Source organism: Onychomys torridus, chromosome 13 (assembly GCF_903995425.1).
Source record: "Onychomys torridus chromosome 13, mOncTor1.1, whole genome shotgun sequence".
Taxonomy (NCBI): Eukaryota; Metazoa; Chordata; class Mammalia; order Rodentia; family Cricetidae; genus Onychomys; species Onychomys torridus.
Window position 1 is genome coordinate 21,978,838 of NC_050455.1, and position 16,060 is coordinate 21,994,897.

Below are 16,060 nucleotides of genomic sequence, written 5' to 3' on the forward strand. Positions count from 1 at the left end.
GTGTCTATGAATCACCACCAAGTGCTTAGACCTCAGTGTCTGAACCCAGACTCTGAGGAGAGATTGGCAGAGCTCACCTGGGCTCCGTGAGATGAGACGCTGCCCCTCGAGCCGTCACCAGCGCATGTGGCAAGAGCGGCATGCAGGGACCACCTGGTAATGAAGCTGTAGTCCTGGCCTGTGCCACCCTATCTGGTGTGCCTCTGTCTCCTCTTGCACAACATGGCTGCCATAACCTTCTTGTTCCAGAACGGAAGAGTGGACGCTGTGGTTGGAGGCATCTCGATAGCAGCATAGGCCAGGAAAAGGGTCTGGCCAGTCGTGTGAGCATCCCTGAGCCAGGGACCCCTGTTGGAGGGATATGATCGCTATAGGAGCCAACCACATGCAGCACTAGCCAGAGCAGCCTGCAGGTGCTGCAGCTTGGCCCCGGCCCCAACAGGTGATGGGGCTGGGTGACTTGTTGGTCCTGGTCTGACTCTCTTCCCCTGTTGACAGAGCTGAGCAGCACTGACTCATGGCTACTTCAAGACCACAGACCTGGCCCTGTTCCGCCTAGCAATGTGGGCAATAGTGTGTTTGCTTGCTTCCTTTTTATTACTTAAAAAGTTATTATATATTATTATTAATTAATGTGTGTGTTTGTGTGTGTTTGTGTGTTTGCGTGTTTGCGTGTTTGCACACACCTGCCTACCTGCCTGCTTTCTCCTACCATGGAGTCTGGGGATCAGACTCTGGCCCTCAGGTACTACTGCAAGAGGTTCTTTCCCATCAAGCCATCTGGTCTACTCTGGCCTGTTTTTTCTTATTTCTGAAGGGAAGGTGCTTCAGCCCCTTCCTTTACTGCTATAACCAAATACCTGACAAGAAGGAACTTAAGGAAGGAAGGAAGGGTTTATTTTGGCTTATAGTTTGAGGAGATACAGTCCGTTATGGCAGGAGCATGAGGCAGCTGGTCACATGGCATCCATAGTCAGGAAGCAAGGAGAGACCAGTGCTGGTGCTCAGCTCCTTTTCTCTGAAGTCCAGCACCCAGCCTATAGGAATGGGGCTGCCCACATTTAGGGTGGGTGTTCCACCTCAGTTAACCCAGCTAGAAACTCACAGACACATCCAGAGGTTCATTTCCTAGGTTATTCTATACTCTGTTGAGTTGATAATAGTGACCATCATGGAGGGTAATACTCAGGAGCTTGAGGCGTGAGGACAAGACTGAATGGCAGGGAGCAGGGACTCCCAGTAGCAGCAATAAACCTGAAGGGAAGAAAGGCCTGATTCTAGGGTAGAGGCAGGACAGGACAGGGGAGCCTGGAGCATTTGGCAATGCAAGAACTGAAGTGCAGGGAGATAAATGGGGTTGTCATGAGCCCCCCCCCCCCCCCCCCCCCCCCCCCCCCCGCCACATTTGGGACATTTGAGCAGCAAAAAGAATAATGATGGGAACAGGTCTGTGACACAGTGAATGCAAAGTGAAAGTGTGAGTTCCCATTGTCCTTGAAGAGGTAGGCAGAGAAACTTCACAGAAGGCCAGGGTACATGGGGTGGGGCTGGGCCGTGGGAACAAGGGCTTCTCAGGTTTCCCTGTGCATGGAACTCAGGGTGAGGGCTGCTTAGGGGGGTACCTGAAACTAATTCAGCAGGATTTGATGGAACCTGGAATTCCCTTTCTTTGCCAGGCCCTTGGCTAAGTGATGGAGCTGCTCTGTAGACCTCTTGTGCTGACTAGTTTAATGTCAACTTCACATAAGCCAGAGTCATCTGGAAAGAAGGAACCTCAAATGAGGAAATGCTCCCATTAGACTGACGTGTTGGCAAGCCTGTGGGTCTTTTTTTTTTTTTTTTTTTTGATTGATGATTGGTGTGGGAGGTCTCAGCTCACCGTGGGTGGTACCACCCCTGAGCAAGTGGTCCCAGATGCTGTAAGAAAACAGTCGGAGCAAGCCGTGAGGAGCGAGTCAGGAAGTTCAGTTCCTGCTTTGAGTTCCTGCCCAGACTTTCTTCAGTTATGGAGCATGATGTGGAACTGTTGTTGAAATAAATCCTGCCCACCCTAAGTTGCTTTTGACTGTGGTATTTTATTACAATAATAAAAACTAACTGAGACACCTCACTTTGATTACCAAAGTTGTGTGTGTGTGTGTGTGTGTGTGTGTACACACACGTTTGTATGTTTATGTGTGTGTGTATGTGCATGTGTGTGTGTAGGCCAACATCACTAGTTTTCTCAGTTGCTTTCCATCTTATTTTGTTTGCCAGGATCACTCACTGAACCTGGGGCTCACTGATTGCACTGCTCCAGCTCTCCAGCTGGCCAGCAAGCCCCAGGAATCCGTCTGTCTCTGCCTCCCCAGTGCTGGAATTATAGACATGCCCTATTATGCCTTCGTTTTTTTTTTTTTATGTGGCTACTGTGGATCTGAACGTGTGTCCTCCTACATGTGTTTGAGCTCATAAAGTTGGATGTGGTGGACACACCTGTAATCCCAGCGCTTGGGAGGTAGAGATAGGAGGATCAGAAGTTCAAAGTTACCCTTGGCTGCATGGTGAGTTTGAGGCCAGCCTGGGCTACCTGAGACACTGTCTCAAAGGGGAAAAACAAACAAACAAACAAACAAACTAACAAACTAACTAACTAACAGAAACATGACAAAGGGCAGATGTGGCAGGTGGCCAGGGCTGCCTAGTGAGCATGGAGGTGAGTGCAGCGTGTGTGCTGAGCTGTCTTTTCAGTTTTTTTATTTTTTTTTATTTTTTTAACCAGGTCTATTCTTTCAAGTGAGAATTTGAGGGGGACCTAGGGAGGCTGGTGTGGAGCGCAGGCTTTGATCCTCTCTTCTGACCTGCCTTTTTGCTGGTGCTGGAGCAGCCTGGATACCTGGTCGCTGCTCATCTTGTCCTCGTGAGAGCCAGCTCAGGTCACTCCAGAGTCCTAGCAGGGATGCAGAGGAGAACCACTCATCTCCAGGGCTCAGCAAGATCAGCGTGGGTGGAAGAGGGTGGTGGGAAGTTTTGGAGGCTAAGGATACTTGTAGTAGAGAATGGACCCCCTGGACATTATTGCTGCTCACCTCTGCTGTTGTTGACCCTGTCTGTGGGCTTGGCATGAGAGAGCCCTCTGGGGCAGAAGAGGGCAGGTGGGAGGGTCTTGCACCCCTTTTCTGCCTGGGTGCCCACCTCTGGCCACTCCCACTCCCCTGGTCTATCTTTTCATTTCCTGTATCTCCTGGAATTTCCCTATCAGGTTTGCAGCTGGCCACTCTGCCTTGCCCACCTGGGAGACCCTTTAAGTACGGGCAGTGGGACACAGGGGAAGGCACCCCCTGTGTTCTGAGCCAAAGCTTTTAGCTTGCCTGATCTCAGCTGTCTCTCTTGTGTGTGTGTGAACACACACACGCATGTGCACACATGAAGGGTGCAGGAATAAGGAGGGGCCCCCAGGAGAATGCCCTAGAGCATTAGGGAATCAGTCTAAAATTCAAGGGTACCTGGACAGATGGACAGAACGTTGGCTTGATTCTCCCTCATTTTTGCCCCCCGCAGGTGAAACCTGTCTGTTTTCTCACAGGGTCCTTTGCCTGCCTTCCTGTCAGCCCGAGTTGTAAGTTTGTGAGGGCGTTAGAGTGTGCATCCTGTCTCTGCGGTCCCCAACCACAGCCTGTGCTGGGAAGAAGAAGTTCGGTGGGGGTGGGGGGTGGGGAGATGGCCGACTGACTGGGTGAGGCTTCACTCGGAGACACTTTTCTTGCTGCAGCTACAGCTCAGACTCACCCGGAGGAGATGATGAGGAAGGTGAAGGCCTGATGACTTCTTGAGGGTCTCAGCAATGGAGTGGTGGGTTCTGGGAGGGAGGTGCATGAGGGAACGCTCTCGTGTCTGTGTGTAAGCAGGCCTGTATGTTAGGGTGCTGGCAAAACCGGGTGAGTGGTGGGTGGAGTTCAGTGTCTGCTTCCCATAGCAGGCGGCACAGCAGAACTTCAGTTTTCCTGCCTGACTTGGGCTTTCCAGCTTTCCCGTGGTCTTTTCTCCCGGGCTCCTGGATTTGACCCTGGGTTCTGGAACATGCTTATTCCTGCCTGTCGTGTGTGTGTGTGTGTGTGTGTGTGTGTGTGTGTGTGTGTGTGTGTCCATCTGTCCACGTGTCCCAACAAGGTTAGAAGGCTCAGTCTCATCCAGGCACCGATGGAGGGAGGGTCTTAGCCTACGAGGTGACTGCCCAGGGTCTAAGCTTCAGTGAGGGACTGAGTGTCCTGTCTTCTCTGCTCTCCATTCACCAGGCCTCTCATTGTGGGAGATAGAAAATGATCTGACGCCAGTTCAAACAAGCCTTCGCTGGGAGCTTAGCCTGCCCTCTGGGATGGTGGCCGGGCCTTGGTATGGGCCATGAGTCTTTTGTAGGGTTCTCTCCTGTGTCTGTGTGAGAGGGTGGGTTGTTGTAGAGTTGGGGAGGTTTGGCAGGGTGTCTCATATGCTCAGGGATACAGCTGAGCCCAGAGTGTCTGTTCTTACTTTAGGTCACAAAGAAGGCCACATAGGATGTTGGGGGGCTTGGGAGGACTTCCTCCCTTCCCAGAGGCACAGGTGGCTCCCACAGGCACTGACCTATGCTCGACACCTCACCTCAGCCTTCCCAGGGGAAGTGGGCCATCACATTTGGCCACTGCAGAGAGGCTCTACAGCTGGATGTTAGCGGAAGGTCTGGAGCCATCCATTGAGGTGTGCAGGCAGCCGCTGACAGACACTCCAGCTCTGCTCACATCTGGCCAAGGGCTTGAGGATGTGGGGAAAGGAAGCTCTGATAGGAGGTGACATTGAGTGGCACTGATAAGGCTTCCTGGACTGCTGGCTCTGGGCCTGCTTAGTGACCTCCTGTGCTGGCAAGCGCATACGCATGGGGGTGTGGCCAGTGTGAGCCTTATCCATTGTCCCAGAAGGGCTCCTCTTTGTTCTCTGTGAGATGAGACAGGCAGGGCGAATGTGAGGTGCTGTGAGTAACACTGAAGGTCTGGGGCTTCCTTTTGTTATAGGTGTGAATTAGAATCTAGATGACACCCACCGTGATTTCCTACAACAAAGAGGTGAACCAGGAACCCATAGACAGAGATAGAGATAGACAGATCATTAAAGAAGAAAGATGGGGCTGGACCGTGACGGTGGGAAAGTGCTCACCACGCGCTAGTGATGACCTGAGCTCAGAGCTCTGTAACCGTGTGAAGTCCGGGCCTGTGGTGACTAGAGCATGCTATGCTAGAGCAGAGGTGGAAACAGGAAGCTTCCTGGAAGCCTGTGGGCTAGCTTAGCATCCAGACATGGTGTAAGTCAGGTCCTTGGACTGTAGGGCAAATGGTTTAGCCACTGAGCCGTTTCCCCAGCCTCTCAGATGTCTGTCGGATGCTTCTGGAACTTTCCTCTCTGCCCTGTTCTCCTGCTTCTCCAGTTCAGTCTAGAACTCTGGATACCCGGGTGCCACTGAGGCCAATGCCACTCCTCTCTTCTCACCCTTCACGGCTCTATTTAGTGTCTTGTGCTCCTCCTCTTCCTCCTCTCCTGGTTCAGGTTGCCCCAGATACTGAGGACCCCTGCTTCCCCAGAGCTCTGTGTCTGTGACCTGAGCATAGGAGACTCCAATGAAAGGGATGGATGGGCTGTGTGTGTGTGTGTGTGTGTATGTGTGTGCACGTGTGCATATGAGTGCGTGTGTGTGCATGCGTGTGCGTGCATGTGTGCATGTGTGCGCGTGTGTGTGCATGCGTGTGCGTGCATGCGTGTGCGTGCATATGTGTGCGTGTGTGTGTGCGCGCGTGTGTGTCTTGGTGAAAGCACTGTTAGACTAAAGTGAGTACCTGGTGCTCCTGACCCCAGAATGGCACCAGGTCTCCAACGTGGCTGAGCAGTGCATTCATGTTAGGGAGCTGATGGGGCACTGGAGCTGGTCAGGAAGGCCTCCCTGGGGGCCAGGGTGTGGTGGGATGCCCAGTGTGGATGGTATGGATAGGAATCTGCCATGGTAGTTTGTCTTCCCTCCTGCTGTGAGTCCCTACAGAGTTTATGCTCAAGGAGCAACCATGCAGTCAGATTCTATAAAGAAAAAAAAAACTCAAAAAGAATTTAATGCTCCATCCTTTGTGTTAGGCTCTATTCATGGCTATACCCCACTGCAAATGGCTTGCAGGCCCTGAGCTGGACACACCCCATAGCCCCAAGGTCTCACTGGCTCAGCTCTCTGCTGTGGGGTTCTTGGGTGAGGTGGGACTTGAAGGGGGCTGCTTCCCTGACTCTGGGCTACACCATAGTTGCTGTCTCTGTTCCTTACCATTGTAGGGGTGACAGTTCACAAAGCTGTTGGCCACTTCTACCATTTTTATCCCCTTCCTGTCCTGTGACCTCTAGTGACCCAGAGCCTTTAGATATCCCACCGCTTTACAATATGGCCCTTCCCCCCCAGGTCTTTCCTTCCCTGACTGCCCCACCCACTTGCTCCCAGATCCGAGTCACCTGTGTGATTTTAGCAGTGATGCGGGGCATAACCTAGGTGGGATAATTGATAAAATATTTCAGTCATCTGGCTGTTACTGTAACAAAATACAGGAGACAATCAGGTTCTAAAAAGGAAAGATTTATTTGGTTCATAGTTGAGATAGTTTCGTTTATGGTTGATGTACTGCTTTTGAGTACTGCTTGACCAGAGACGGCCACGAAGGACTGGACATACTGTGACTCTGGGGGAGGGGGCTCTGGAAAAGGAGCAGTAGGAAGGTGTAGGTCCTGAGGGCCAGAGGGATGGGGAAGGGCCTGGCTGAGGCCCTGAGGGTACTGTGCAGGCAGTGTAGCCCGTCTCAGGGTCATCAAAGGGAGGTGTGGATCGGAACATCCTGGTGTGAGGCGGATGCATCTGGGCTCCATGATCACCGGACTGTCTGTCCCCCTTTGCTCTTTTTCTCTCCCTTTTCCATCATGGAGAGCTCAGGGGTTGGAGAGAGCAAGGCCCAGGGAGGAAGTGGGGAGCCCTGTTGGGCAGGCCTTCCGCTCAGGCCTTCCTCTCAGCTCTTTGGCCTAGCTTCTCCCCTAGCCTTGGGTCTGCCTCTCTCACCCTTGCCCACCTAACACCACACCTCTGTGCTGTGTCTTCTTTCCCCAACACTGATGAGCAAGGCCAAAGGTCACCAGAGGCAGGCCACTTTGGAGGCTTCCAATTGGGAGTGGACCGTGTGTGTGCATACGTGTGTGTGTGTGTGTGTGTGTGTGTGTGTGTGTGTGTGTATAAATATGAAGGTGGGTGGAGGACTGTGAGAGACAGTATGGTTGTTGACTCCTGGGCTATGGCGGAAGAAACAAAGTATCTGTGCCCGTGACACCTCTAATGGTCTACTCAAATAGGAAGCTGATTCTAAGCGACTTTAGCCAGCCCCAACAGCTTCTCTGGTCTGTGGTGGTCTGTCCTGTGCCTCCTCTGAGCCTCCTTGCAGTGTCATGGTCCTGGACAGAGGTGGCAGAGTCATCTGAGTCTGTGAGGACACCCTGTTTGGCCCCTTTTCTGCTCAGCCCACTTTGAGTGGGTGGGGCTCCCCGCAGTGCAGTGAGATCAGTAGGGAGGGGCATCCAGTCTCTAATACTGTCTCGGAAGCTTGCTTCGTGGTGACATCATGACAGCCGTCTCTGAGATTCCCCTTCTGGTTCTGGTAGGACTTTCGATAGAAGGTAAGGAGTCCTGAGGGCCTCACTCTGTTTCCATCTAATCCCTGCTGCTACGATACAGGCAGGGTGATTTAGAAAGAAAATGCTTCAGGATTGGGGCGGTGGCTCAGTTGGTGAAGTGGATGCTGTATAACCCTGAGAACCTGAGTTCAGATCCTCGGCATCCACATAAAAGCTGGGTATAGCAGTGCGTGTCTGTAACCCCAGGGCTGGAGGAGCTGAGACAGGCAGATCCTTGGAACTCACTGTCCAGCCAGTCTAGTCTAGTCAAATTGATGAGGTTCAGATTCAGTCTCAAAAATCAGGTGGAGAGTAATTGACCCCTGATACTGACTCTTGACCCTTGCACACATGTGCACACATTTGTGAACAAGGACATGAAGGGCATATACCACACACAAAAGAAAAAGAGAGAGAGAGAGAGAGAGAGAGAGAGAGAGAGAGAGAGAGAGAGAGAGAGAGATAGAAAGAGGGAGGGAGGGAGGGAGGGAAAGAGAGAGGAAGGAAGGCAGGCAGGCAGGCAGGAAGGAAGGAAGGAGCCAGAAAAACATTTTAGTCAGTATGCCATTATTGAAACAAATACTTCAGACAATGGACCTAAAAGGGAGGGAAGATGAGTCTTTCCCTCAGCCCTGTAACAGCCTGCTTGCCAGTGCCCGGCCTCCCACCCTACCTCCATTCACCGGGGATTCTGCCTGTTGGTTAGCTCCTTTTCCGGGACCCTCTCAGCCTTCCCTTCTGGCCCATCTACATTCCTTTGTGTTAGCCACCAATACCCAGAAACTCCCCTAGTGCCACCAGGCACCCACAGTGGCCACACTGAGCGCTGGGGTAGGCGATTTTCACTACCCTGCTGGTCTCCCATTGTGCTCTGTCCTTCCTAAGCAGCCTGCGTGCAGGAGCCCCGCCTCCCATCCAACCCCATTCACCAGGAGACTCCATCTCTTGGTACCAGAATCCGCCCCCCTCCTTCCATCCCTGTCTGTCCAGACTTACTGTCTGTCCTGCTGCAGCCCACTTGCAGGAGCCCCTCCCCCGGCATGCCTCTCCTCCCTCGACTCTGCCCAGGGAGTGTGTGGACGCCATCTTCCTCTGTCTTTCACAGAACCCCTCTCAGCCTTTCCTCCTAGCCCATCTCCATTCCTTTCTGCCACCGCTGACCTGCAGAAGTGCTCTCTACCAGGGTCCCCACAGCCACCACATTTACCTAAGATCCAGAGAGGGCAACAGATATCAAAGAACAGAAACCCACCCAACAAAGCCAAGACTAGATATCAACATCTTTAAATACCCCGATCATCATGACTCCAGATGTCTAGACCCCAATGCAAACCTGAGCAGCCAAGACAAATGCCTTCACCAGAACCCATTAGCCCTATGGGAGTGGGCCCTGAGAAATGCAGTAATTTTAAAGCACAAGACAAGGACTTCAGAACAGCAGTTATGAGTATGTTCAAGGGCCTTAAAGAAGGACATGAATAAATCCCTCAACGAAGACCATGAGAAATAGTTAAATGAAATAATGAAAACAGTTCAAGACATGAAAGTAGGAATAGAATCATTGAAGGACATTGAAACGGAAACAAAACAGGAAACGAAAAATTTAGAATGTCAAACAAAAACCTCAGAGGCAGGCCTCACCACAGAATATAAGAGAAGGAAGAGAGGACCACAGGCATTAAAGACCAGATAGAAGAAATGAATACCCCAGTCAAAAAAGTGTTGAATGTCAGAAATCCAGGCACAAAACATCCAGGAAATCTGGGACACTGTGAAAAGATAAAATCTAAGATTAATAGGAATAGAGGAAGGAGAAGAAAACCCAGGTCAAGGCACAGAAAATATTTTCAACAGAATCACAGAAGAAAGTTTCCCCAGCCTAAAGAAGGAGGTGCTCATCAAAGTGCAAGAAGCATACAGAACACCAAATAGGAAAGGCCAGAAAAGAAATTCCCTACAGCACATCATAAGCAAAACCCTGGACATACAGAGCACAGAGGGATATTAAAAGCTGCAGGTGAAAAAGATGAAGTAACATATAAAGGCAGGCCCATTGGAATCACACCTGACTCCTCAATGGAGACTCTGAAAGCCAGAAGGGCCAGGCTGATGTTCTACAGTCCGAGAGACCACAGGTGCTGGCCCAGAGTACTATATCCAGCAAAACTATTGATCATAATTGATGGACAAGGAAAGACATTCCACGAGAAAACAAATTTAAACAGTTTCTGTCTACCAATCCAGCCCTACTGAAGGCACTAGAAGGAAAACTTCAGTCTGAAGAGGACAACTACATCTAAGAAGACACGAGGAAGAAATGATACCTGAAGAGTAAATGAAAAGAGGGAGAAAAAACCCACACCACAACAGTAAAATAATAGAATCAGCAAACATTGCTCTTTGGGAACTTTCAATATTAATCATCTAAATTCCCCAGTATGTACTCATCAGATGGAAAATCCATCAAGAAGGTATTACAATCCTAAACATTTATACATCAAGTACAAGGACATACAAGTTCATAAAACAAAACAAAACAAAACAAAAACCCCACTACTACAGCTAAAATTACATATTGAGCCTTACATGGTGTAGTGGGTGACTTCAGTACCCAACTCTTACTAATACGCAGGTCATCCAGACAAAAACCAAACACAGAAGTGCTGGAGCCAACAGACATAATAAACCAAGTAGACCTAAGAGATATTTACAGGACATTTTACCCAAGCACAAAACTCCCTTCTTCTCTGCACCTCATGGAACTTTCTCCAAAACTGACCACATACTTGGACACAAAGCAGGTCTCAACAGACAAAAGAAAATCGAAATAATAATACCCTGCATCCTATCTGACCACCATGGATTAAAGCTGGATATTGATAACAAAAGAGACAACAGAAAGCTTATAAACTCATGGAAACTGAATAACTCTCTACTGAATGAAATATGAGTCAAGACAGAAATTAAGGAGGAAATAAAAAAACAACTTTTTAGAATTGAATGAAAATGAAAACACAACATAGACAAACCCACGGGACACAGTGAAGGCTGCTGCAGGAGACAAGTTCTTAGCACCACGTGCCTACATACAAAAATTGGAGAGGTTCCATATTAGCAAACTTAATAGTACACTGGAAAGATCTAGAACAAAAAGCACTTGTACCCAAAAGGAGTAGATGGCAAGAAATAATCAAACTCGGGGCCAGAATCAATACAATAGAAACAAACAAAATCAATACAAAGGAGCAATGAAATGAAGAGTTTCACTATATATCAAATAAAATTGATATGCCCTTAGCCAAATTAACTAAAAGTTGGAGAGAGAAGATCCAAATTAACAAAATTAGAGACAAGAGAGAGAGAGAGAGACATAACATCAGACACCAAAGAAATCCAGAGAATCATAAGGACACACTTAAAATACCTGTACCCTACCAAACTGGAAAACCTAAGAGAAATGGATAAATCTCTTGATGTATACAACCCACCAATGTTAAACCAAGATCAGATAAGCGATTTTCATAACACCTAGTGAAAGAGAAAGTGCAATTAAAAGTCTCCAAAAAAAGCCCAGGGCAAGAATGGATTCAGCATAGAATTCTATCACCAGTCCTTAAATTATTCCACACAATAGAAACAGAAGAAACATTGCCTCATTCTTTTTATGAGGCCACAGTTATACTGATAACCAAAGAACTAAGAAAGAAAAAAAATTACCAACAAATCTCTCTTATGAACATAGATGCAAAATTTCTCAGTTATAATCCTGCAAACCGAATCGAAGAACGCATAAAAAAGATTATCCATCACGGTCAGAAAGGGTAAGGCCCTATTGCCGAAGACAGCACTTACATGTCTCATTGCACAAAGAGAAATTGAAGTGATACCTACCTAGAGCCCTCACCTCTTCTGACCAGTGTTCGGGTACTGGAAGGTCCTATGCACATTACCAATGGAGAAAGGTAATCATCAACCCAGCTATAAACCATGTAAACCTGCTGGTGCAGTAGTGGCACAAACATGGTGTGAGGGAGTAACCAACCACTCTCTCATTAGATTTTAGCTCCTCTCAATGAGACGGAACCCATGTCTGGCACTGCTCGGATAGCCAAGAATCTGAAACTGGACAGACCATGGGCCTAAGGGAAAACCAAATACTACTGTTCTACCAAAGGAACATAGCAATAAATTGACTCCTTACAGCATTCTGCCACACCCATATATCTATTGCTTCGTTCAGCCATCATCAGAGATGGGAACTAGTACAGAGACCCACAACTGGACAATGTGTAGAGAGTGAGAGATTCTGGAGCACTCAGTCCTAAATCAGATGTTTTCATCAAACTCTCCCTTCAGGGATAAGGGATCTATAGGGAAAAGGAGACAGAAAGACTGTAAGAGCCAGAGGTGATGGAGGACTCCACAAAAACAGTGTCCTTCAGACACAACAGGACTGATGTACACATGAACCCTCAGATACTGTGGCACATGTAAAGGGCATGCACAGGTTAAGTCAGATGGTGTCCCAGTGCTGAGAAGGAGCTGTCGGCAGCTGGTACCCATCTGCAAAAGAGAAATTAGTTCTTCCCAATGGAGTCTCACTGGGAATAGTAACCACACTTCAGCGTAGATCCCATGCCCAGCAGTAAAACAGAAAGCAAACTCAATGGTCTTTCTGTATACTTTTATCCCTTATGGTTTAGTTTGGACATTTTTTTTTTTTCTTTTTTGTGGGTGTCTTATCTTTGCTTGTATATTTAGATACCTGATTTTGTGGGGTGTGTGCGCGCGTGCGTGTGTGTGTGTGTGTGTGTGTATGTGTGTGTGTGTTTAAAAGAGAAGAAGAAAGTGTGAAATAGGATGGGTAGGGAGGTGAGAGGTTTTGGGAGGAGCTGGGAGAAGGGAAAAGTCTGATCAGAATATATTGTATGAAAAATATTGCTTTTCAATTTTAAAAAGGTAAACAAAACAAAACAGAAGAAAAGAAACAGGTCTGTTTGGTGCACATGTTAGAGGTTTAGTAGTAAAATCCTCAGTGGGTTTGACTCATTGCTTTTGGGTCGAGGATGAGCCAGTATGTCATATTTGGGGAGAGCATATGGATGAAAAAGTTCTCATCTTGTAGCAGCCAGGAAGCAAAGGAGAGAAAGAGCAGAGGATGGGGTCCCAGTCAGCCCTCCAAAGGCATGTCCTCAGTGACTTAGCTCTCTCCCACTAAGCTCCACCTAATGGTTCTACCATATTCCAATGGTACCATAGGCCTGAGACCAAGTTAATGCATGGGCCTTTGGCAGACAGTTGTAGGAGAGATGCTTATCTAAGTTGATATGTATAGTGTGTGTGTGTGTGTGTGTGTGTGTGTGTGTGTGTGTGTGTGTGCATGTGTGTGTGTGCATTACTATCGAATACTGCACAATTTTATACAAGGAATGAGCACCCATGGAATTTGGTATTGGGACAGAGTCCTGGGAACCAATAATGTGTGGATACTGAGGAACCTCACACAACTAAAACACTCATGATAACTGACCTAATCCATTGATAATGACATCCAGTATCCATCCACGAAGAAGAAGCCTTCTTGGCCTGGTTGCCTTCCATGGGGTCTTACCTGCCCACACTGCCTTGTTAGGATAACTTTCTAACACAGAAGTGGGCGGATACACTCTGACCATTGCACAGTGATAGTCCTCATGGTCCTTGTGTCCCACCCTCTAGTGACTGAACACCCTTATTCCAGCCACTGCGCTTCTCAAGCTGATGATCCTCCCTTCTCTCTGTGCCGGCAGGTCCTGCAGAAACTGGGGAAGGCAGATGAGACTAAGGATGAGCAGTTTGAACAGTGCGTCCAGAATTTCAATAAGCAGCTGGTGAGTGTTTCTGCAGGTGAACAGCGGTTGCCAGGTAGGAGATGGTGAGGGCCGTATTTGTGGAGTAGGAAAGCCCAGAATGGGGAATGGTGTGGGTTGGTGAGGTTGTGAAGGACTTCCGGGAGGGGGGCGCCCTGGTGTTGGTTGAGACCGTTAGAGAGAAGAGGCCAGGTTCTTGGGAAAACCTACAGTGAGGAACAGGGAAGGGGAAGCCTGGAAGAGCTGAGGACGGTGGTCAGACTCTGGAAAAGCTCACATGTCAAGGCCAGTGGGAGCTAGAGGAACTTCTTGCTAGGAGATGGGCATCTGCTGCATTTAATATGGGGGTCCAAGCAGGCTGGACTTGACTTAGGCATCATCTGGATGTGATGGGTGCTCAGCTGTATGGCAGGCTCCAGCTGGTCCTTTGTAGATGGCTTGTGGGTGTCTCCAGACAGCACAGGAGAGCAGCTGTACCAGTGTCCCCCTTTTATAGATCAAGCAGCGAGGCTCAGAGAAGTAGGGTCAGTTACCCATGGCCACCCAGCTTTGGGGGTAGATTCAGTTGCCATTTGTTTGGTTCCAAAGCCTGGTAGCACTCCCAGGGCATCCTTACAAGGACACATTACAGGCTTAATTATGTAGGCAGCCTGGAGGCAGTAATTAGATACAGAGGAGGACTTCCCTACAGAAAGGAAAACCTTGAACATCCCAAATGGAGATGGCCTACACCATCTCCTGACAGGGGTTTGGGGAAAGGACAAGGCAGCAGGAGGGAGGGCTGAGCTGGGCCATGGCCTATGGCTTCTTCAGGACAGTCCCATGAGAATCTGAAGCCACAAGAATGGGGCAGGACAAGGTGGGGTGAGGTTAGGGCTCTGCTGGAAATGAGGCGGGGTAGGCCCAGGCTGGGAGACTCCAGCTTCATGGTACACCATCTATAACTGAGGTCCTGGGTAACATTGAAGGTGCCCATCAAAGTCTCTGCAGCTGGACTGGAACCTAGGGGAAGGGTCTCATGGCCCTGGGCCTGGGATATGGAAGTGAGTGGCAGCATGCTGGGAGAGAGCTGGAGCATGCTGGGAGAGGCCTAGAGAGCATGTGAGAAGAGAGAGCTTAAGGATAAGTTACCCTGGTCTGCCAGAGATATCTAACTCAAGAGGTTCCCCAGGCAGGAGTGAGAGCCAACATAGCCACCACTTTTGGGGGTGGCCAGTAACAGGAGGTATTTCAAGGCCTGAGCAGGTTCCCTGACAAGGGGCATCCCTTTCTCCATCTGTAAAACCTGAGCTTGAACAAGAAATCAGAAGCCCTGGCCTCTGATTCTGCCTATTGTAAGGCAGGGCATGTCCCCTACTTAGCTGTTTCCCTGATGCTGTGGGCAGCTTTGAAGCTCTTGAGGAGACCGCCATTATCTGCACACACATTGTCGGTCCACATAGCCTTGAAATGAGGCCCATGTTCTTTATTTCGTGGTTTTCTCTTGGGACAGAGTCTCCTGTATCCTAGAATGCCCTTGAACTCATTCTGTAGCCAAGACTGACTCTGGCCCTTCTGTCTTCATTCCCTGAGTGCTGGGATTACAGGATTGCTCTACCACACGTCAGTGTGTGCTTGGGATTGAACCCAGGGATTTGTGTATGCCAGGCAAGCACTCTACCCACTGAGCTAAACCCTCAGCTCCTGCTGTTTTCTTTATTGTCAGGTGAAGCACTGTGCTTCAGAGCAGTTAAGGCTACATGGCTAGTTTAGGGGATTGGGGGATTAAAATTAGGACTCTGGCCCTTTAAATCCCTTCCAAGTTCACCCTGCCCTGAGGACAGCTGGATGCTGTGAGCTTGGAGTGAGGGTGCTGAAGGCTCTTTAAAGCAGGCTGGGCTGGTGGGGAGGGGGGGCAGGAAGCACAGAGGCAGGATCTGGGGTCCCTGCAGCCTGGCCCCACAGAGTGGCACTCCCTATTCTTCTTCCTACAGAGTTTACAGGCATGGGTCTAGGATTTCTAAGTTCTTGTGTTCCAGAACAAGGAATTGAACCATCAGCACATGGGTAGTGATGGGAACAGAGAACTCTTCTGAGTGAGGACGTGGATGAGCGAGTTGGGAAGAGTTAGAAGTTCAATGACACTTGTCCTGGGTAGATGGAGACTGCTAGACCTGGTGCGCTTTTTTTTTATGCATGCTCTGTTTCAGGTCAGCCTTAGCTAGAAGGGCTTTCTGTCTGCCAGTTGGCTTCTGTCAGATGCTTATCTTCAATGCCTTACTCTACAGTCACATCGGGGTCACCCTTGCTAGGTCTCTGCCCCTGGGCAAGCCCTCCCTCAGTACTCCTGGTGGGGGGAGGGGCTAGATCCAGAGACCAGGGCTAAATAAAGATAACCATGGAGTTCTCCTGGACCTGGGCTCACGCTGCCCTGGGCTGACGTGGTGTCTGACTGTTTAGGGTCAGGGGTAGTTTTGAGAGTACAGTTTTGCGGTCTCCCTTGCATCTAGCGGCCCTCCCTTGGCAGTTACACAGGTCTG

The 16,060-nt window shown here is 49.3% G+C and overlaps 1 protein-coding gene across 11 annotated transcripts in view; it reads left to right on the plus strand.

Moving 5' to 3' along the window:
* The window catches only part of Bin1 (bridging integrator 1), a 60,845-nt gene that overhangs the window by 16,663 nt on the left and 28,122 nt on the right, over nt 1–16,060 (plus strand). For all 11 annotated transcript variants that reach the window (XM_036204880.1, XM_036204885.1, XM_036204883.1 and 8 more), the window contains exon 2: nt 13,482–13,562. In XM_036204880.1, the coding sequence (XP_036060773.1) occupies nt 13,482–13,562 (81 nt within the window). The remainder of the gene's footprint in view (nt 1–13,481; nt 13,563–16,060) is intronic.